At 42.6% G+C, this 23,775-nt stretch overlaps 1 protein-coding gene across 1 annotated transcript in view; it reads left to right on the top strand.

The window, feature by feature from the left end:
• The window catches only part of zgc:171482 (zinc finger protein), a 202,335-nt gene extending 186,370 nt beyond the window's left edge, over positions 1-15,965 (top strand). Inside the window, exon 7 of the mRNA XM_052474604.1 lies at positions 10,609-15,965. Within this exon, the coding sequence (XP_052330564.1) occupies positions 10,609-10,630 (22 nt within the window). The 3' untranslated portion in view covers positions 10,631-15,965. The remainder of the gene's footprint in view (positions 1-10,608) is intronic.
• Positions 15,966-23,775: the final 7,810 nt, after the last annotated feature.

The raw sequence follows: 23,775 nt of genomic DNA, 5'->3' as shown, positions 1-23,775 counted from the left end.
CATTATTCCATAATGCATTTCATGTTAAAAAAAAAAACATAATTGAAAGCGAAATCAAAAAAACGTGATAAATAATAAATAATGGAACTGAAACCGAACCCACCTCAAAAAGCATTAGAAGTGCACCATAACAAGAATATAACCAATCCAGCAAATGGGTTCCGTGTTGTTGGGTAAGTGCAGGCCTGGGCAATTATTTTCCATGGAGAGCATTAGAATATATTATATATTAAATATTTTTTTGCCATAGCAGGCCAGAATCATATTACAGGATTATACATCATGTGTGTGACTGTGTTGACAGATATATCTACTGTAAATCACGTCCAGATATGCTACTTATTTTACATGCACATAAATAAACCACATCCATGTTCTCCTTTTGGTAGGTATTTTCATTATTAAACATGCAATGAACTACACGGTATAACGAGTGCGCTGAGAGTTGGGAAGCATGTTCAGGGAGTGATAGTTTTAATAAATAAAATGAATGAGAAACACAAACGCACCGACATGAAAACAGAGTCAATAACACCTGAGGAAAGAACCAAGGGGAGTGACAGATATAGGGAAGATAATCAAGGAGGTGATGGAGTCCAGGTGAGTGTCATGAGGTGCAGGTGCGTGAGACGATGGTGACAGGTGTGCGGGATAATCAGCAGCCTGACGAGGTAGAGGCCGGAGAGGGAGTATACGTGACACACGGAGGGAAAAGTACACTGTGCATTCAGCACCACGGACAGAACTCTATTTAACGGGTATATGCACAAAAACACAAGAAAGAGAGAGAGGTCAACATTACATTTAACCTACTCAATCAGTGTGAGGAGTGAAGTCTCTGATGGGCATTGACTAGAGCAGTGAAGTCAGGTATAGTTTCTGACATCGCTATGCGCAGGATTGCTGAGAGCTGTGAGTCAGTAAGCGATTATCTGTGCCTTGACTTGTTATATTTCATCACTGAAAATGTCTGTTTACATACATAGGTTGACCAAAACAGTACAAACATCTTCTGAGGATGACTCATAATCTTTGGAAAGTTTTGTTCGAGAGACACATAGAACCTCGTCAGTGACATTGTTTTGAATAGTTCCCCAATCACAGCATCAGACTGAAGATCAATAAGCTCAAGTTGCAGGTCAGTGGGAGCGTTATCCACATTGAAGATGAAAGGAGGTGACATTTTCCAACACTTCGAAATCCTCAAAACTTTGAGAAATCTCACTGTTCAAAGCACGCAACAGTGATGTATACTTCTCCCACTGGTCATCTGATAGGGAACCGACTAGTAGTGTCGGAAGGTGGGTGAGATTGTTGGCTTCTACTTGGTGGGACAGGAGGAGTAATTTTCCCTTGAAGGCTTTGACAAGGCTGTACATCTGATATGCAAAAAGGCCCTTCCCTTGTAGTTTGGAAATCAGTTAATTCATGAGGACTATGATGTCCACAGTGAAGGCAAAATCTGGCAACCATTCTTTATCTTGCAGTTGAGAGAAAACCGCATATTTTCCTTTCATTTGCAAAAACTCTGCAATCTCCGACTTCAGGTCTCACACCCTTTTAAGCACCTCCCCCAAACTCAGCCATCTCACGTTTGTGTGGTAGGGGAGATCTGCATGACCCGACTCTGTCTCTTCCAACAGTGAGACAAACTGCCTGTGGTTTAAAGATTTGACTATTATGAAGTGTATCACTTTAGTGACGGTATCCACAAAATGGCTCATTTTCAGAACACATTTACAGAGCACCTCCTGATTTTTTAAATTTTATTTTATTTCACCTTTATTTAACCAGGTAGGCAAGTTGAGAACAAGTTCTCATTTACAATTGCGACCTGGCCAAGATAAAGCAAAGCAGTTCGACAGATACAACGACACAGAGTTACACATGGAGTAAAACAAACATACAGTCAATAATACAGTATAAACAAGTCTATATACAATGTGAGCAAATTAGGTGAGAAGGGAGGTAAAGGCAAAAAAGGCCATGGTGGCAAAGTAAATACAATATAGCAAGTAAAACACTGGAATGGTAGTTTTGCAATGGAAGAATGTGCAAAGTAGAAATAAAAATAATGGGGTGCAAAGGAGCAAAATAAATAAATTAATTAAATACAGTTGGGAAAGAGGTAGTTGTTTGGGCTAAATTATAGGTGGGCTATGTACAGGTGCAGTAATCTGTAAGATGCTCTGACAGTTGGTGCTTAAAGCTAGTGAGGGAGATAAGTGTTTCCAGTTTCAGAGATTTTTGTAGTTCGTTCCAGTCATTGGCAGCAGAGAACTGTAAGGAGCGGCCAAAGAAAGAATTGGTTTTGGGGGTGACTAGAGAGATATACCTGCTGGAGCGTGTGCTACAGGTGGGAGATGCTATGGTGACCAGCGAGCTGAGATAAGGGGGGACTTTACCTAGCAGGGTCTTGTAGATGACATGGAGCCAGTGGGTTTGGCGATGAGTATGAAGCGAGGGCCAGCCAACGAGAGCGTACAGGTCGCAATGGTGGGTAGTATATGGGGCTTTGGTGACAAAACGGATTGCACTGTGATAGACTGCATCCAATTTGTTGAGTAGGGTATTGGAGGCTATTTTGTAAATGACATCGCCAAAGTCGAGGATTGGTAGGATGGTCAGTTTTACAAGGGTATGTTTGGCAGCATGAGTGAAGGATGCTTTGTTGCGAAATAGGAAGCCAATTCTAGATTTAACTTTGGATTGGAGATGTTTGATATGGGTCTGGAAGGAGAGTTTACATTCTAACCAGACACCTAAGTATTTGTAGTTGTCCACGTATTCTAAGTCAGAGCCGTCCACAGTAGTGATGTTGGACAGGCGGGTAGGTGCAGGTAGCGATCGGTTGAAGAGCATGCATTTAGTTTTACTTGTATTTAAGAGCAATTGGAGGCCACGGAAGGAGAGTTGTATGGCATTGAAGCTTGCCTGGAGGGTTGTTAACACAGTGTCCAAAGAAGGGCCGGAAGTATACAGAATGGTGTCGTCTGCGTAGAGGTGGATCAGGGACTCACCAGCAGCAAGAGCGACCTCATTGATGTATACAGAGAAGAGAGTCGGTCCAAGAATTGAACCCTGTGGCACCCCCATAGAGACTGCCAGAGGTCCGGACAGCAGACCCTCCGATTTGACACACTGAACTCTATCAGAGAAGTAGTTGGTGAACCAGGTGAGGCAATCATTTGAGAAACCAAGGCTGTCGAGTCTGCCAATGAGGATGTGGTGGTTGACAGAGTCGAAAGCCTTGGCCAGATCAATGAATACGGCTGCACAGTAATGTTTCTTATCGATGGCGGTTAAGATATCGTTTAGGACCTTGAGCGTGGCTGAGGTGCACCCATGACCAGCTCTGAAACCAGATTGCATAGCAGAGAAGGTATGGTGAGATTCGAAATGGTCGGTAATCTGTTTGTAGACTTGGCTTTCAAAGACCTTAGAACGAATAATGCAATGCAGGAAAATCCTTTTGTGATTTGGTTTGAGCTTAGCTACTTGATCTTGTATCCTTTTCAAAAGGCCAACGTTTTTTCCTATCAAGTTTGGGCACCCATCAGTGGTCACGCTGGATAACTTTTCAAAACTCAGTCCCAGCTTTGCCACACACTTATTAACCTCCTCCAACTAATATTTCCCTGTGGTTGTGCTCTTCATTGACTGCACTGAAGCAAGCTCCTCTGTAATTTCAAAGTCTGGGGTTATGCCTCGTAAGAATATCAACAACTGTGCTGTGTCACGTGCATCAATGCTCTCATCCAGGACCAAGGAGAAAAAGGTGAAATCCTTTATCTTGTCTTTCAACTGTTGTTCCATATTCTCTGTGATGACAACACGCCGTGTCACTGTCGTCTTCACAGGGAAACATTTTCAAACAGCTCTTTCTTGTCGGGGCAAAGTATTGCTGCAGAACCAATTCGACATTCTCTACTCGGGGCTCCTGAGTGGCGCAGTGGTCTAAGTCACTGCATCTCAGTGCAAGAGGCATCACTGCAGTCCCTGCCTCAAATCCAGGCTGCATCACATCTGTCCATGATTGGGAGTCCCAAAGTGCGGCGCATAATTGGCCCAGCATCAGCCGGGGTACGCCATCATTGTAAATAAGAATTTATTCTTATTAACTGACTTGCCTAGTTAAATAGGTTAAATGAACAAATATTTATATATTTAAACATTCTTTAATGAATTCGCCCTCAGCGAATGGCTTGCTTGTTTAGCAATTTTGTGGGACAGTGCACAGCTGGCTCTCACAATTCCGTCCTTTGCTGAATGCATTTTGTGAAAAGCCCTTGCTGCTTTTGCAACTGAGAAAGCAACTCTTTAAATGCACTTGCCCTCTGCTCAGAAGACATATTCCTATATTTCTCTATATCTCTCTCTATATTTGTCTGGAAGTGTCAGGACAAGTTGTAGTCTTTCAAGACAACGATGCTCTCTTTGCACACTAAGCACACAGCTTTCCCTGATACTGTACTTCAAAAAATAAATATTTCGATGTCCACTCTTGTTGGAACAACCTACATTCCTTGTTTACTTCCCTTTTCTTTAAAATCTTTGAAGAACTCATTTTTGCTCAATTTCTAGCTAGCTACTATTTGTAACTGTGACGTGTGTGTCAGCCTGTCAGTCACTGTCTGTCCTCGTGCAGTTGTTATTTATACGTGCCTTCAAAATACATGTCCCACAAGCAGTGGGATTTAAATCATTACACAAAGAGGCTTTTAATTTGAATCACAAATACATTTTTCAAAATTTTACTATCGCAAATGATTTATGCGATCTGAGTATGATTCCACCCACCGTATTGAATCAGGTCGCGGGCCGCATATGGCCCCCGGGCCATCCTTTGCCCAGGCCTGGGGTTAGAGTTATGCAAATGCCTTAGGTGATGTTGGGTTAGGGTTACGGTTATGCAAATGCCTTAGGTGATGTTGGGTTAGGGTTACGGTTATGCAACTGCCTTAGGTGATGTTGGGTTAGGGTTACGGTTATGCAAATGCCTTAGGTGATGTTGGGTTAGGGTTACGGTTATGCAAATGCCTTAGGTGATGTTGGGTTAGGGTTACGGTTATGCAAATGCCTTAGGTGATGTTGGGTTAGGGTTAGAGTTATGCAAATGCCTTAGGTGATGTTGGGTTAGGGTTACGGGTATGCAAATGCCTTAGGTGATGTTGGGTTAGGGTTACGGTTATGCAAATGCCTTAGGTGATGTTGGGTTAGGGTTACGGTTATGCAAATGCCTTAGGTGATGTTGGGTTAGGGTTACGGTTATGCAAATGCCTTAGGTGATGTTGGGTTATTACGCAAATGCCTTAGGTGATGTTGGGTTAGGGTTACGGTTATGCAAATGCATTAGGTGATGTTGGGTTAGGGTTACGGTTATGCAAATGCATTACGTGATGTTGGGTTAGGGTTAGAGTTATGCAAATGCCTTAGGTGATGTTGGGTTAGGGTTACGGTTATGCAAATGCCTTAGGTGATGTTGGGTTAGGGTTACGGTTATGCAAATGCCTTAGGTGATGTTGGGTTAGGGTTACGGTTATGCAAATGCCTTAGGTGATGTTGGGTTAGGGTTACGGTTATGCAAATGCCTTAGGTGATGTTGGGTTAGGGTTACGGTTATGCAAATGCCTTAGGTGATGTTGGGTTAGGGTTACGGTTATGCAAATGCCTTAGGTAATGTTGGGTTAGGGTTACGGTTATGCAAATGCCTTAGGTGATGTTGGGTTAGGGTTACGGTTATGCAAATGCCTTAGGTGATGTTGGGTTAGGGTTACGGTTATGCAAATGCATTACGTGATGTTGTGGCTTGAAACCAGTTTTGGTTTTTCACTGGAAAAGTATTGATTTACATTTCAATTTTGCTTTGTCCATTTTGGGCAATCATGCTCTCCCCTCTTCTCACCCTGCCCCTAGCACTAAACCTCAGCCCTGTCTCCTCTTATCCGAACAGGTTTTAACCTAGTCTAGATTGACAGTGCTAGGGAGCATGCACGCACGAACGCAAACACGCACGTACACACGCACATTCTCTCTCTTTCGCTCTCTCTCTCACACACACTTTCTATTAAACACACTCTCGCACACAAACGCACACAAACACGCACGTACACACACACATTCTCTCTCTTTCGCTCTCTCTCACACACACTTTCTCTTAAACACACTCTCGCACACAAACGCACACAAACACGCACGTACACACACACATTCTCTCTTTCGCTCTCTCTCTCACACACACTTTCTCTTAAACACACTCTCGCACACAAACGCAAACAAACATGCACACTACTGTAGAAAAACAGTAAGGAATCTCAGTGGCAAAGCCCATTTAGGAATCAGACTTTCTTTCACATTTCTGCAGACACATGGTCCTCTAGAGACGTTTGTGGGGAGAGGTAGTGAAGGGAGAGCGGAGGGGATGTGAGAGGTGCTGGGGTGAGGGTGAAAATGAGTTAGGTAAGGGGAGATGAGGCAATAATGGAGTGAGGTGAGGTAAGACTGGGGTAAGAATGGGTGAGGTAAGGGGAGATGAGGCAATAATGGAGTGAGGTGAGGTAAGACTGGGGTAAGAATGGGTGAGGTAAGGGGAGATGAGGCAATAATGGAGTGAGGTGAGGTAAGACTGGGGTAAGAATGGGTGAGGTAAGGGGAGATGAGGCAAGGATGGAGTGAGGTGAGGGGAGGCTGGGGTAAGAATGGGTGAGGTAAGGGGAGATGAGGCAAGGATGGAGTGAGGTGAGGGGAGGCTGGGGTAAGGATGGGTGAATTGATGGGAGATAAGGCAAGAATGGAGTGAGGGGAGGCTTGGGTAAGGATGGGTGAATTGAGGGGAAATAAGGCAAGAATGGAGTGAGGTGAGGAGAGGCTGGGGTAAGGATGAATGAATTGAGGGGAGATAAGGCAAGAATGGAGTGAGGTAAGGGGAGGGGAGGGCAGGCTGGGGTAAACATGGGTGAGATGAGGCAAGAATGGGGTGAGTTGAGGTAAAGCTGGGGTAAGGATGGGTGAGGATGGAGGAAATGTCAGGTTGGATTCCTTTTTCAGGATTCATATCAGGAGACAACTGAGAGAAAAAAACATCTGTAATTTATGTCACACCAAGACTATGGACATTGAATGTTATATATGCCTGTAGAAATGTTAAATCTTTAAGAGTGCAAAAGCCTGTCGGACTATAGCCTCAAAATACACAGGCACGCACCAGTGGAGGCTCCTCGGATGAGGAAGTGGAGGACCATCTAACTCAGTGAATTTCAAAAATATAAAAATAGTCAAACATTACAGTTATCCTCTTAGATAAAACTATACTAAATATATTCACGTCACCAAATAACGAATTAAACACACTGTTTTGCAATGAAGATCGACAGTAGCACCATGGTGTAACCGCATAACAGCTACTGTATTTTCCATCCTCCTCTTGATACCAGAATTTTGTCTTCGATACTGATACCAGGTTTAGTATCAAGATACTTGATACCATCAGGATAGTCCATACCAAAAAGATACCGAAACAACAACATCAAAAATGTTTATTAGCAGTATGGCACTTGATCCAGACAGATAAACTCAGCTACTGCTCTGTTCAATCGTTGGGCATCTTTTGAGTTCAATATCATTACATTTGAACATTTTTATGTAAATGTTTTAGAGACAGCCATGTATGCTTTAATTAATCAATTATACAATTATACCACCAATTTGACTTTGTTTTTTATCTAACTACAAAACAACATAAAGGTAATCATTTATTTGAAAGGTAAATCTCTATTGATGAACTGGGTAATGCAAAATATAGCCTAGGTCTATTCACAATACACTTAAAGACATATTATTCATTAGGAGTGTGTGCATGCATTGAGATATTGAGCTTTAGTTATCATGGGACTAAAGAAGAGAAACAGTCTGTTCCATTTAGGACTTATTTAATTGGCAACTGCTTGGAGAAAGGTTTTATTGTCCTGATCAACAACATTTGCATAGGAGAGGCAATCTCTTCTTGTATAAAAGTGTGCGCTGTCTCTTTAAGAAAGTAATTATGTCATTTGCAAGGCAGAGTGGCTGTGGAATCTGACTTTGTGCCTATGGAATCTAGTGAAAAAAAAGATGGGATGTGAGGAAGTGATTGAGTTCATTAATAACGTTTTTGGTAATGATCAGCTTTGAGTCAGCATATTTAGCCTTAGGGTTATCACTAACAAAGTACTCGGGTAGTGAATTCAGCTATATTTTTCGTAGCCATCTATTTACCACCACAAACCAATGCTGGCACTAAGACCGCACTCAACGAGCTGCATAAGCAAACAAGAAAATGTTCATGCAGAAGCGGTGCTCCTAGTGGCTTGGTACTTTGATGCAGGAAAACTTATATCCATTTGACCTAATTTCTACCAGCATGTGCAACTAGAGGAAAAACACTCTAGACCACCTTTACTCCACATGCAGAGACGCAGATAAAGCTCATCAATATTGTCTGCTAGAGAATTTAAAACCTTTTTTTGTAAGAACATAGTATATGGGATAGATTTTAAGAAATGTAGCTTAATTAATTTGATTAATATTATAGTGCTTCTAATCCAAGAAAAATTAAACCCTCAGGTTTTCCATTAGGAAAATATGGCGCTGTACAACGTGACGGTCGGGAGTAGGCTACAGTACTAAGAGCATTACATTTCCACACTCTATCTCTAGTCTAACCAATACTCAAACGGAGATGAAAACAGTGAAATAAAAATCTCATTGATTTGTCAAGACCAGTCCCCATGCTTGTCTCAGAGCAGCGCGAAACAGTGCTAAAATAGTTGTCCACAGCGGCTAGGCTATTGCTTCAAGTCCTACTGCTTCTAACTTCAATAAGCTTTTAAAAATAAAATAACTCCCCCTTGCACTGGTCTGGAGCCATGAAGCAGTGATGCAGTGTACCATACTAAACCACAAATTTCCTCTAAGTCCCACAGCATAACCTTAAAACTTTTAGTTGAGCAACCACTGTACCTGAAGTGTTTCAATAGAAGCTCTCGTTTTATTTGCAAAATGACTGTTTGGACTAATGATTACACCGAAGATCAGCTAGATGTAGGCTAGAGTGTGCAAGGCGGTATTGAAAGTGTCACTGTCTGTCACCAATTTGTCTCTTGACCTGTGTGCCCCTACGTTAAGTCGCTTTGGATAAAAGCGTCTGCTAAATGGCATATATTATTATTATTATATTATTCATTTGTAAGCTAGGTTGTAGTAACCTCATCATGGGTATAGAGCAAATTTGAGTATCATGTAGTAGCCTAAACCTTTCGATGTTACATTGAGCTGAGTGAATGGACTGCATCAACCGCCAGTGGTACCCATGCACGTGTGCACACATGAATACACACACACGCACGCACGCACACACACAAACACTGAACTGTGAATGTTAGAGTGCAAATATTGTCTCTTATAGGCTGAAACACACTTGTCTGAAGCCAAACCAGTATATGAATCCTGTCAGTAGTGAGTGAGTGAGTGAGTGAGTGAGTGAGTGAGTGAGTGAGTGAGTGAGTGAGTGAGTGAGTGAGTGAGTGAGTGAGTGAGTGAGTGAGTGTGTGAGTGTGTGTGTGTGTGTGTGTGTGTGTGTGTGTGTGTGTGTGTGTGTGTGCGTGTGCGCGCACGTGCGCGTGTGTGTGCGTGTGCCGTGTGTGAGGTGAAATGGGGCAACTATAGCTACCCTTGGGTGAGTTGGGGAGGGAGAGAGACGAGACAGCTGTACTCATCTTGGGTAGAGAGAAAAAGAGCACTCTCTGTGAATGAAGTGCAGAATAATGTACCACATTTATAGTGTTAATATGCTGTTTGGATCCCAGTCACAAAACCAGAAATGGATAGCTAAAGTCTACAGTTATTTTTGGGGGGGAGGCTGCTCTAACCTATATGTTTTTTTTTTCTCCAGATCTTTCTTTCATCTGAATATCAAATGTCCTGTTAAATGTATTCACTCCACTATGCCTTAATTAAGTAATAACAGTCCTCAATCAAACAAATCTCAATGTTTTAATAGATTCTTTCTAAATGCCCACCTGTGGCGTCTCTTTGTCTCTGTGTAATAATGCGGCTAGCGTAGGAAACATTTAAACACAATCACCAGGAACATGATACACCCAGAATCCCTCTGTAATTACTTATTTTAAAAACCAGAGTGATTAATTTACTCCTTATCTCCATCTATTTGTACGTTTGGGAACAGTCAGAATGGGAAGCATTAAAGGAACAAGAGCCATAATGAGAAGATTGTGAAATCGGATTATTGTATAATGCCTTCCATTGATGGTTGTGTACTCTCTCTGTACTCAGTTGTCCTTTCCGTCTTCAACAAAACGTCTTCCAAAAAAAACAGGCATCCAAGTGAAAGCAGCAGATGATTAAACTGTTATATTTTAGGCTGACTTTCAGTAGACTTCAGTGATTTAAGTATTTCATAATTGTGGGCAAAGAAATTTAACCACAAAAGCAAAATACAGTCTCAGAGACAGTTAAAGAGGAAATGATTTCAAACATTTCCTCTTGACATGTGTTCAATATATCTCAGAGAATCCTACTGACTCATCTTTTTCTCTCCGTTCTCTATTTCAGCTTGAAGCAGGTCCAGCAGTAAAGCACTGGGACCAGAGACCTGTGGATATTTGGAAAATGGGAAAATGCTAATACTAAACATGGGAGTAAGGAGCTTGGTAAAATGAAGACTCACCTTGGGAATATTGGTTCTTGGAATTTTGGAAGACTGAGAAACTTCTACAGAGGGCTCAGGAGTGTGTGTGTGTGTGTGTGTGTGTGTGTGTGTGTGTGTGTGTGTGTGTGTGTGTGTGTGTGTGTGTGTGTGTGTGTGTGTGTGTGTGTGTGTGTGTGTGTGTGTGTGTGTGTGTGTGTGTGTGTGTGTGTGTGTGTGTGTGTGTGTGTGCGAGCTTAGGAACAACTTTAATCTTACGATGTCTTGAAGGTTACTGAGGACCTATGTGTTTGATATGTGTACTTTAAACCAACAGCAACATTGGGTATTGCTGGTGATCGCCATACTGCTTGAGTGTGTCCCAAATGAAACCCTATTCCCTTTATAGTGCACTACATCTGACTAGGGCCCATAGGGCACTGGTCAAAATTATTGCCCTATATAGACTCCTTTTATGAACCACAATCTTACAATCTAACTAACTGATGTCAGTGTTACCCAGAGCGGTGATAACCATTACACTGATAGTCATAGAGTAGAAGAAACAATATCATAATCACCACTATATCAGCCCAGAGGGTCAAGGCTGCAATACATACTATAAATATTTTATAATTATGTTAGCCATGCTGTTTGTGTGACTTGAATTCTAAATAAATAATCGACAGTGTCACCAGCAAAACACCCCAACACTATCATACCTCCTCCTCCATGCTTCACATTGGGAACCACACATGCGGAGATCATCCGTTCACCTACTCTGTGTCTCACAAAGACATGGCGGTTGGAATCAAAAATCTCCCATTTGGACTCATCTGACCAAAGGACAGATGTCCACCAGTCTAATGTCCATTGCTTGTGTTTCTTGGCACAAGCAAGTCCCTTCTTCATATTGGTGTCCTTTAGTCATGGTTTCTTTGCAGCAAATCAACCATGAAGGCCTGATTCACGCGGTCTCCTCTGAACAGTTGATGTTGAGATGTGTCTGTTACTTTAACTCTGTGAAGCATTTATTTGGGCTTTTATTGAGGCTGGTTTCTCTAATGAAGTTATCCTCTGCAGCTATCTTCTGTATACCACCCCTACCTTGTCACAACACAACTGATTGGCTCAAACACATTAAGAAGGAAAGAAATTCCACAAATTAACTTTTAACAAAGCACACCTGTTAATTGAAATGCATTCCAGGTGACTACCTTATGAAGCTGGTTGAGAGAATGCCAAGATTGTGCAAAGCTGTCATCAAGGCAAATGGTGGCTACTTTGAAGAATCTCAAATCTATTTTGATTTGTTTAACACCTTTTTGGTTAAAACACGATTCCATATGTGTTATTTCAGAGTGTTGATGTCTTCACTATTATTCTACAATGCAGAAAATAGTAAAAAATAAAGAAAAACCCTTGAATGAGTAGGGGTGTCGAAATTTTGACTGGTGTAACGGCGTTCTTCGTTTGTAGAAAGCGAGTCGGACCGAAATGCAGCGTGGTGGTTAATCATGTCTTTAATGAAGAAAAACGGAACGATACATGAAATAACTAATAAATACAAAAACAACAAATGGAACGTGAAACCTATACAGCCTATCTGGTGAACACTACACAGAGACAGGAACAATCACCCACGAAATACAAAGCGAAACCCAGGCTACCTAAATATGGTTCCCAATCAGAGACAACGAGAATCACCTGACTCTGATTGAGAACCGCCTCAGGCAGCCAAGCCCATACAACACCCCTACTCAGCCGCAATCCCAATAACCACAAAACCCCAATACGAATTACAACAAAACAAACCCATGTCACACCCTGGCCTGAACAAATAATTAAAGAAAACACAAAATACTAAGACCAAGGCGTGACAACTGGCACTGTATATTGAATATATACAGTGTATATACATGTATAATAAATCTATAAAATAGTGGGTTTAAGGATACAGTCTGCAACTTGAATATCCTCTGTGACTACTCAATGTACTGCAAACACACTTGGCCAGGAAGGAAAATACAAATCTACTGTTTACATCTGCCAAACTCCATCTCCTCAGTTTATAACCAAGTACAGTGGCAGCACTTCTGACTGGAATGGAAAGTTACAGATTGCAAATTGAAACAACCACATAATACAGACATGCAGTAGTACGTTAAACTAATGGTCAGTATCTGTGGTTCAGTAAACAATCCAATGTTTAGTACCTCTGTGATTAATGATGTCATACACGCCATTAAAACTCGTTTTTCAACCACTCCACAAATTTCTTGTAAACAAACTATAGTTTTGGCAAGTCGGTTACGACATCTACTTTGTTAACGACAATTCATTTTTCCAACAATTGTTTACAGACAGATTATTTCACTTATAATTCACTCTATCACAATTCCAGTGGGTCAGAAGTGTACATACACTAAGTTGACTGTGCCTTTAAACAGCTTGGAAAATTCCAGAAATGTATGTCATGGCTTTAGAAGCTACTGATTGGCTAATTGACATAATTTAAATAAATTGAAGGTGTACCTGTGGATGTATTTCAAGGCCTACCTTCAAACTCAGTGCCTCTTTGCTTGACATCATGGGAAAATCAAAATAAATCAGCCAAGACCTCTGAAAATAATTGTAGACCTCCACAAGTCTGGTTCATCCTTGGGAGCAATTTCCAAACGCCTGAAGGTACCACGTTCATCTGTACATACAATAGTACGCAAGTATAAACACCACGGGACCCCGCAGCCTCGTACCGCTCAGGTTGGAGACGCGTTCTGTGTCCTAGAGATGAACGTATCTTGCGAAAAGTGCAAATCAATTCCAGAACAACAGCAAAGGACCTTGTGAAGATGCTGGAGGAAACAGGTAAAAAAGTATTTATATCCACAGTGAAACGAGTCCTATATCGATATAACCTGAAAGGCCGTTTAGCAAGGAAGAAGCCACTGCTCCAAAACCCCCATAAAAAAGCCAGACTACGGTTTCCAACTGTACATGGGGACAAAGATCATCCTCATGTTTGAAGGAAAAAGGGGGAGGCTTGCAAGCCGAGGAACACCATCCCAACCGTGATGCACAGGGGTGGCAGTATCATGTTGTGGGGGTGCTTTGCTGCAGGAGGGACTGGTGCACTTCACAAAATAGATGGCATCATGAGGGAGGGAAAGTACGTGGATATATTGAAGCGACATCTCAAGACATCAGTCAGGAAGTTAAAGCTTGGTCATAAATGGGTCTTCCAAATGGACAATGACCCCAAGCATTTTTCCAAAGTTGTGGCAAAATGGCTTAAGGACACAAAGTCAAGATATTGGAGTGGCCATCACAAAGCCCTGACCTCAATCCTATAGAAAACTTGTGGGCAGCACTGAGAAAGCGTGTGCGAGCAAGGAGGCCTACAAATCTGACTCAGTTACACCAGCTCTGTCAGGAGGAATGGGCCAAAATTCACCCGACTTATTGTGGGAAGCTTGTGGAAGGCTACCCAAAACGTTTGACCCACGTTAAGCAATGTAATGGCAATTCTACCAAATACTCATTGAGTGTATGTAAACTTCTGACCCACTGGGAATGTGATGAAAGAAATAAAGCTGAAATAAATCATTCTCTCTACTATTATTCTGACATTTCACATTCTTAAAATAAAGTGTTGATCCTAACTGACCTAAGACAGGGATATTTTTACTCTGATTAAATGTCAGGAATTGTGAAAAACTGAGTTTACATGTATTTGGCTAAGGTGTATGTAAACTTCCGACTTCAACTGTAGATGCTGTCATTGGCATTCATTAAAACATGTGTTGGGGTTGAACATGTGTTGGGGTTGACATCCATACAAGCAATATTCTCCCTAGTTACCTCAAGATAGTGGGAAATACACATTTAAGCAGGAGCCTAAATGTAGTCTTATTTTGATGGCTGGCAATTGGGAGATTCTGGTTCTAGAATTCTTACCTGATCTAACAGTTTGCTTCCAATCTATGCTTGTCAGGAGAGAAGCCCATCATGGGCATTTCTAGTTACTGCATAAGGGCTTGATTAAATCCGTATAGTGGAAGTATCGCGGAAGATCTGTGTTAAAATGTAACGATCATTTCTGATTGAGCTGATATATGCAGTGTTCGCCTTCAAAGCAGTATCCGCGACTGCGGGAACATTGCCTTCAATTTTCAATCACACTATACAGCCCTACGGATTGAATAGAACCCTAAATCATATCTATCTATGCCTAAAAGGCAAGAGAACAAGCAGACTTCACAGCTCTATGCTATGCCGGGTTTCTGTTTGTTGATGTTTGTTAAAAGAGTTTCATTTATTTGTCCTCTGTGAAGTGGTAAACACATGGTTTTGCGTTTTAATAGATTTCACGCTTCTGTTTGAACTGTTTTGGGCCTGATTGGATATTCTGTTTTGTGTCTGGAATGGCAGGGTTTTATGTAGTCGCCACTTTTAAACAACCATGCCAATGTGAGTTTCAAGGGATGGGTTTTAATGAAGAAGAAAAAATGGTGTGTTTTCTGTAAATATGTGGTAGCTGAAGGTTATAATTGTGTGGTTTTCTAGACCTGTTAAGAGTTTTGTATTAATAGGATACAACATATCACACATCAGTACCTGTGTTGAGTTGTGGGTATGATTATGAGATACTGAGTGCTAAGGTAATTCAATCAATTATTTCAACTGTGATACAGAGATATTAAATATGTATGGTAGAAATGTAATAATGGTTCATCCTTTCTGTTTGCTAAACAGTATTCTCAGTGGTCAAAACTGTCTTAGATGATGTAATTACAACCATATTCAACCATATTGTTTTAAAGTGGTTGAAATGATGTCATTACAATCATATTACAACCATGTTGTTATAAACTGATTGAGATGATGTCATTACAACCATATTACAACCATGCTGTTGTAAACTGGTTGAAGTGATGTCATTACATCCATATCATTGTAAACTGGTTGAAGTGAAGTCATTACAACCGGCTATGCATGCTGGGATTAAATAGCAATACACTCCATATACATGTATCAGTGTTAAAGCTTCACCTTACATGTCTGTTCCTGAGTTTTCTTGGGACTAGCTATTTCCCTAGGACTTTATTGGAACCCTAAATGTGAACAACATTTTTCAAAATGGCCACCACTGAGCTGGCACAGAAACTAGCTCAACATGGCCACACCGAGTTGAAAAGAGGAGTATACAAGACATGGTTGGAGCTGAATCATTGAATAAGAGTTGACGTTGAACATGAACTGTAATCACCCTGGGTACACACTGTTTGAATCAACATTGTTTAACCAACATTAAATATATGTTGAATTGACTTCTGTGCCCACTGGGATTTGACTCTAAATGACTGAGGAAGGCAACCATACAAACACGGCAGCATTGTGTCAACTTGAGACAACATAGCTGTGAAGTTCTCCCAACGTTGCCTGCAATGTTATAGTGATGTTAGATCTTTGGACCTGCTAACTGATTCATGATTTATAACTACAGCTACAGTGTATGGGAGAGGACAATCATCACACTGACTCTCCATCTATGAGCTATGAAGGCACACCAGTTCGCTGAGAGGCATTGTAAGACTCAATCTTGGATATTACATTTCACATTTTTGTAATTTAGCAGACACTCTTATCCAGAGCAACTTACGATTAGTGCATTCATCTTAAGATATCTAGGTGAGACAACAACACATCACGATCGTATCAAGTACATTTTCCCTCAACAAAGTATCTCCCACAAAATCAGTGCTAGTCAGGGACGTCAGGGACGCCGTGAGTGTTATTTAAGATGCTCTTCAAAGAGGTAGGGTTTCAGATGTTCTCGGAAGATGGGCAGGGATTCCACTGTCCCGACTTTAAAGGCAAGCTGGTTCCACCATTGGGGTGCCAGGACAGAGAAGATGTCACGATCTTGGAAATGAGCGATTCAAGACGCAGCGTGAGTATAGTTCCACATATTTATTTAAGTGAAACTAACAAAACAACTAAATTTACAAAAACCGTGAGGACGTAGTGCCCAAACACACTAACAAACAATCAATATCCCACCAAGCAGGTGAAAACAGGGAACCCTTAAGTATGATCCCCAATTAGAGACAACGATAAACAGCTGCCTCTAATTGGGAACCATACTCAATCCCAAAACATAGAAAGAGAATGACTAGAACACCCCCCTAGTCACGCTCTGACCTAAACATCATGGAGAACCAAAGGCTCTCCATGGTCAGGGCGTGGCAGAAGAGCTTTGACCGGGCTGAGTGGGAGCTGCCCTCCTGTAGGGGTGGGAGGGCCAGAAGACCAGAGGTGGCAGAAAGGAGTGCTCGGGTTGGGATGTAAAAATCTATGGGCAACACAGTCTACAGGCTAAAAAACTTTAGCTCACATGGGCTAGTTGATCTGGATAATTCTGACAAGTTATAAATAGCTCCCTAAGGTCTGCAATGACAAGAGGAAAACTGATGATGCACTATCCAATTTCAAATTGCACCTTGTGCATTTTACTATGACAACTTTCAAGTTGAAAGTCAACAATAGCTATACTAATGTCAACACAAGCTAACTGAAGTGTGTGCATCATGTACACACATCTCATGCTCTGGAAAGGTTATGTATGACAATGATTCACCGTGATGCTACATGCTGTTATGAGATGTTATGAGTAGGATAGAACGCTGTGATGGAATGTTATGTGGGTGGACGTACTGTATGCTTGTGAATATGAGAACTGCCATGGAAAGTGGGAGTGTAGCTGTAAGACTACTGTGTGCACAATTGTAAACACACCCAATGGTGATGATGATGATATATTTTATCTTTCAAATCTGAGATCTTAGTCTCTTGATGTCTTTGTTCCCTCTCCTCGTGGATCTTTTACATTTTAATCATCTGCAAAAGTTGGGTCAACCACATTACACACACACACAACTGTTTGTGACAGCTCCACCTACAGTACGTCTCCAATGACACACACACACACACACACACACACACACACACACACACACACACACACACACACACACACACACACACACACACACACACACACACACACACACACACACACACACACACACACACACACACACACACACTGATCTTTGATTCAGACAGGGGAGACAGACGCTAGCTCACAGCAAATGTAGAGGATGGGTTGGACAGATTGGATATATCACACCCATACTGTTATGAAACCATTGTGCGTATGCATACAGTAAAAGACCTCAGAGCAATGGATGGTCTTTAATGCAGAAACTGATATAGAAGGGCACACGAGTAGCAGAAGGGGGGGTCAATGTAAACAGTCCAGGTGACCATTTGATTAATTGTTCAGCCGTCTTATGGTTTGGGGGTAGATGCTATTCAGGAGCCTTTTGGACCTAGACTTGGCGCTCTGCGGCAGCCATGTGGTAGCAGAGAGAACGCTCTATGATTTGGGTGATCGGAGTCTGACCATTTTTGGGGCCTTCCTCTGACACCGCCTAGTATATAGGTACATCATATGAATACTTCTGTAACATATCAACAGAGAATATTGCAAATAAACTAGGTATGTTTTGTTATTGACAGTGGCAGTTATGTTAGACATTAGTTAGACATCATATGTGCTATAAATATCTCTGTTATATATACACTGCTCAAAAAAATATAGGGAACACTAAAATAACACATCCTAGATCTGAATGAATTAAATATTCTTATTAAATACTTTTTTCTTTACATAGTTGAATGTGCTGACAACAAAATCACACACAAATTATCAATGGAAATCAAATATATCAACCCATGGAGGTCTGGATTTGGAGTCCCACTCAAAATTAAAGTGGAAAACCACACTACAGGCTGATCCATCTTTGATGTAATGTCCTTAAACAAGTCAAAATGAGGCTCAGTAGTGTGTGTGGCCTCCACGTGCCTGTACGACCTCCCTACAATGTCTGGGCATGCTCCTGATGAGGTGGCGGATGGTCTCCTGAGGGATCTCCTCCCAGACCTGGACTAAAGCTTCTCCTGGACAGTCTGTGGTGCAACGTGGCGTTGGTGGATGGAGCGAGACATAATGTCCCAGATGTGCTCAATTGGATTCAGGTCTGGGGAACGGGCAGGCCAGTCCATAGCATCAATGCCTTCCTCTTGCAGGAACTGCTGACACACTCCAGCCACATGAGGTCTAGCATTGTCTTGCATTAGGAGGAACCCAGGGCCAAGCGCACCAGCATATGGTCTCACAAGGGGTCTGAGGATCTCATCTCGGTATCTAATGGCAGTCAGGCTACCTCTAGCGAGCATAGGGAGGGCTGTGCAGCCCCCCAAAGAAATGCCACCCCACACCATGACTGACCCACTGCCAAACCGGTCATGCTGGAGGATGTTGCAGGCAGCAGAACGTTCTCCACGGCGTCTCCAGACTCTGTCACGTCTGTCACATACTCAGTGTGAACCTGCTTTCATCTGTGAAGAGCAAAGGGCGCCAGTCGCGAATTTGCCAATCTTGGTGTTCTCTGGCAAATACCAAACGTCCTGCACGGTGTTGGGCTGTAAGCACAACCCCCACCTGTGGACGTCGGGCCCTCATACCACCATCATGGAGTCTGTTTCTGACCGTTTGAGCAGACACATGCACATTTGTGGCCTGCTGGAGGTCATTTTGCAGGGCTCTGGCAGTGCTCCTCCTGCTCCTCCTTGCACAAAGGCGGAGGTAGCGGTCCTGCTGCTGGGTTGTTGCCCTACTACGGCCTCTTCCACGTCTCCTGATGTACTGGCCTGTCTCCTGGTAGCGCCTCCATGCTCTGGACACTACGCTGACAGACACAGCAAACCTTCCTGCCACAGCTCGCATTGATGTGCCATCCTGGATGAGCTGCACTACCTGAGCCACTTGTGTGGGTTGTAGACTCTGTCTCATGCTACCACTGGAGTGAAAGCACCGCCAGCATTCAAAAGTGACCAAAACATCAGCCAGGAAGCAAAGGAACTGAGAAGTGGTCTGTGGTCACCACCTGCAGAACCACTCCTTTATTGGGGGTGTCTTCCTAATTGCCTATAATTTCCACATGTTGTCTATTCCATTTGCACAACAGCATGTGACATTTATTGTCAATCAGTGTTGCTTCCTAAGTGGACAGTTTGATTTCACAGAAGTGTGATTGACTTGGAGTTACATTGTGTTGTTTAAGTGTTCCCTTTATTTTTTTTGAGCAGTGTATGTCCTATTTATTACCTTACCACCTCACGCCATTTGCACACACTGTATATCGACTTTATTTTTTTTCTATTGTGTAATTGGCTGTACGCTTGTTTATTCCATGTGTAACTCTGTGTTGTTGTTTGTGTTGCACTGGTTTGCTTTATCTTGGCCAGGTCGCAGTATTAAATGAGAACTTGTTCTCAACTAGCCTACTTGGACAAATAAAGGTGAAATAAAAAATATATAAAATATATATATAATGTTTTGATATTAGGGAAGGGTGGATGGTTTGGGTGAGGACGTGTAGACTTCAGACTTTGCTTCTTAATTTTATATTTTGAAGCCACTTATTGTAAGATGAATTGAAGAAGGGCACTTTGGGCTTCATTCAAACTGTATAATGGAAGTTCAGCGTGATAGAAATGTAAAGACATCCCGCGTTAGCGGAGACTACATTTAGGGTAAATGCTGCATATGTCGGCTCAATCAGAAATAACCTTTACACTTCTATCGCGCAGTCTGTAACGGAATAGCGATACAGATTGAATAGAGCCCTTTATACTCTATTTTGTTTTTAAACACTTTCATAAAATCCATGTATAAAGTTAAGGATTCATCTTGGGCAAAACAGTAAATGTGATGTCTCGCTTTTAAATTTAAGTTATAAGTTATATCCCAACTGGTGCATTTTAAATAGTGTGTGTATGTGTGGGTGTTTGGGTGTGTATGTGTGTAGCCCTCCCCCTCTCCTCAGTTCTTCCTCTCTACTCAGCAGCCCTGAACTGCAGCTTGCTCCTCTCCTGTCTTGTTACAACTTTCCATGTTACTTTGGAAACTTTGGTAAAAAGCACATCTTTGAAGCCTATTGCTTGATCAGAACAAATTGCCGATGGTTTTTGCATTTGAATGTTTCTTTTCAGATGTTTTTTCCCTATACTTCTCTGCAAATGTCACACTCTTGTGTTCACACACACACATACACACGCACACACACACTCACACACACACACACACACACACACACACACACATACACACGCACACACACTGCTTTGGCAGCAATAAACACAAACGTATGCACACACACACACGCACTGGAGGCCAAGAAAACATTAACATCTTAATATTAATTTAGATACAATGGCATTGAGACAGCAAAGTGTGTATGTGTTTCCATGTATGTATGTACTCCTGTGTTTGTGTATGTGTGCGTGTGCGTGTGCGTGTGCGTGTGCGTGTGTGTGTGTGTGTGTGTGTGTGTGACTCGAGAGTCCTCTGACAGGAACAAAGCTCCTTGCTGTCTGATCTCTTCTTTAGAAGTCCCAGTCTCATAGAGACACCGAGAAAGAATAAAGGCTTCTCTCACAGAGCGTGGCCTTGGAAACACTTGTACACAGACATCACAGAGAGGCTATTGCACTGTATGGCTTTTTACACTACAGAGCCGAGTCAAGCTGTACTTGGCTAGCTGGTTGGCTTGGTTATGCAAAGACATTGCTGGAACCTTGCTGAAAATGACGATTTGAAAAGAAAATGTCAGTGCCAGCAAGTATTGATCAGGTTGACCCTATACTGTGAAAACGGTATGTACTCCCTGCGATCTACAAGATGTAAGCTACCTTCTAAGAAAAAGTTTATATATATATATATATATATATATATACACTGCTCAAAAAAAATAAAGGGAACACTTAAACAACACAATGTAACTCCAAGTCAATCACACTTCTGTGAAATCAAACTGTCCACTTAGGAAGCAACACTGATTGACAATAAATTTCACATGCTGTTGTGCAAATGGAATAGACGACAGGTGGAAATTATAGGCAATTAGCAAGACACCCCCAATAAAGGAGTGGTTCTGCAGGTGGTGACCACAGACCACTTCTCAGTTCCTTTGCTTCCTGGCTGATGTTTTGGTCACTTTTGAATGCTGGCGGTGCTTTCACTCTAGTGGTAGCATGAGATGGAGTCTACAACCCACACAAGTGGCTCAGGTAGTGCAGCTCATCCAGGATGGCACATCAATGCGAGCTGTGGCAGGAAGGTTTGCTGTGTCTGTCAACTTAGTGTCCAGAGCATGGAGGCGCTACCAGGAGACAGGCCAGTACATCAGGAGACATGGAAGAGGCCGTAGGAGGGCAACAACCCAGCAGCAGGACCACTACCTCCATCTTTCTGCAAGGAGGAGCAGGAGGAGCACTGCCAGAGCCCTGCAAAATGACCTCCAGCAGGCCACAAATGTGCATGTGTCTGCTCAAACGGTCAGAAACAGACTCCATGAGGGTGGTATGAGGGCCCGACATCCACAATTGGGGGTTGTGCTTACAGCCCAACACCGTGCAGGACGTTTGGCATTTGCCAGAGAACACCAAGATTGGCAAATTCGCCACTGACGCCCTGTGCTCTTCACAGATGAAAGCAGGTTCACAATGAGCACGTGACAGACGTGACAGAGTCTGGAGACGCCGTGAAGAACGTTCTGCTGCCTGCAACATCCTCCAGCATGACCGGTTTGGCGGTGGGTCAGTCATGGTGTGGGGTGGCATTTCTTTGGGGGGCCGCACAGCCCTCCCTGTGCTCGCAAGAGGTATGCTAGACCTCATGTGGCTGGAGTGTGTCAGCAGTTCCTGCAAGAGGAAGGCATTGATGCTATGGAGTGGCCCGCCCGTTCCCCAGACCTGAATCCAATTGAGCACATCTGGGACATCATGTCTCGCTCCACCCACCAACGCCACGTTGCACCACAGACCTTCCAGGAGTTGGTGGATGCTTTAGTCCAGGTCTGTTCGGAGATCCCTCAGGAGACCATCCGCCACCTCATAGGGAGCATGCCCAGGCATTGTAGATAGGTCATACAGGCACGTGGAGGATCAGTTCGATAGTCAGTTTTACGATGGTATGTTTGGAGGCGTGAGTGAAGGAGGTTTTGTTTCGAAATAGGAAGCCTATTCTAGATTTAATTTTGGTTTGGAGATGTTTAATATGAGTCTGGAAGGAGAGTTTACAGTCTTGCCAGACACCTAGGTATTTGTAGTTGTCTGCATATTCTAAGTCAGAACCGTCCAGAGTAGTGATGCTGTAGTGATGCTAGTGGAGCTGGTGGGTGCGGGCAGCGAGCAGTTGAAGAGCATGCATATAGAGGAAGAGAGAGAGAGAAAGAGAACATTTCGTATCAATGTTTTTTCCTGCTATTCTAACGTTAGCTACAGGAGATGACAAAAGGGCCTAATATAAATAAGGAATAAGAGGCAGAATGATGTCATTTCCCAACTCTATCTCAACCTCTCTCTGATGAGTTAGTGAGTGTGAGAGAAGGGCTCCTCTTCATTGCCTACTGTCTGAATTCATACTGTTATACCCCATCGATATTCATGAGGAATCTCAGTGCCTACACAGAGAGAGAGAGGAAGAAAGGGAGAGAGGGAGAGAGAGAGGGGGGGCAGATGAGAAGAGAGGGAGAAGGTCACAGATAGAGAGAAAGGGGAGATAGGGACAGATACAGACAAGGAAGAAGAGAGATAGAGAGACAGTAGAGAGAAAAGGGAAGGGGGTAAGAGAGGAATAGAGAGATGAAGATAGACAGAGACAGAGAGAAGCAGGGAAAATGAAAGAGGCAGGCAGAGAGAGAGTGAGGCATGGGCAGAGAGAGAGAGAGAGAGAGAGAGAGAGAGAGAGAGAGAGAGGCATGGGCAGAGAGAGAGAGAGGCATGGACAGAGAGAGAGAGAGAGAGAGAGAGAGAGAGAGAGAGAGAGAGAGAGAAGAGGCAGGAGAGTGAGAGAGTGTATGTGTTTCTAGGTGGATTGCTGCCAAGGTAATCTGAATAATGTAACTCAAGGACACTTCTTCATTGCCTGAGGCTCAGAACTCTACCTCTCTGATGGCACTATA

Source organism: Oncorhynchus keta, chromosome 2 (genome assembly GCF_023373465.1).
Source record: "Oncorhynchus keta strain PuntledgeMale-10-30-2019 chromosome 2, Oket_V2, whole genome shotgun sequence".
Lineage (NCBI taxonomy): Eukaryota > Metazoa > Chordata > Actinopteri > Salmoniformes > Salmonidae > Oncorhynchus > Oncorhynchus keta.
This window is presented reverse-complemented; position numbering and strand designations above follow the sequence as displayed.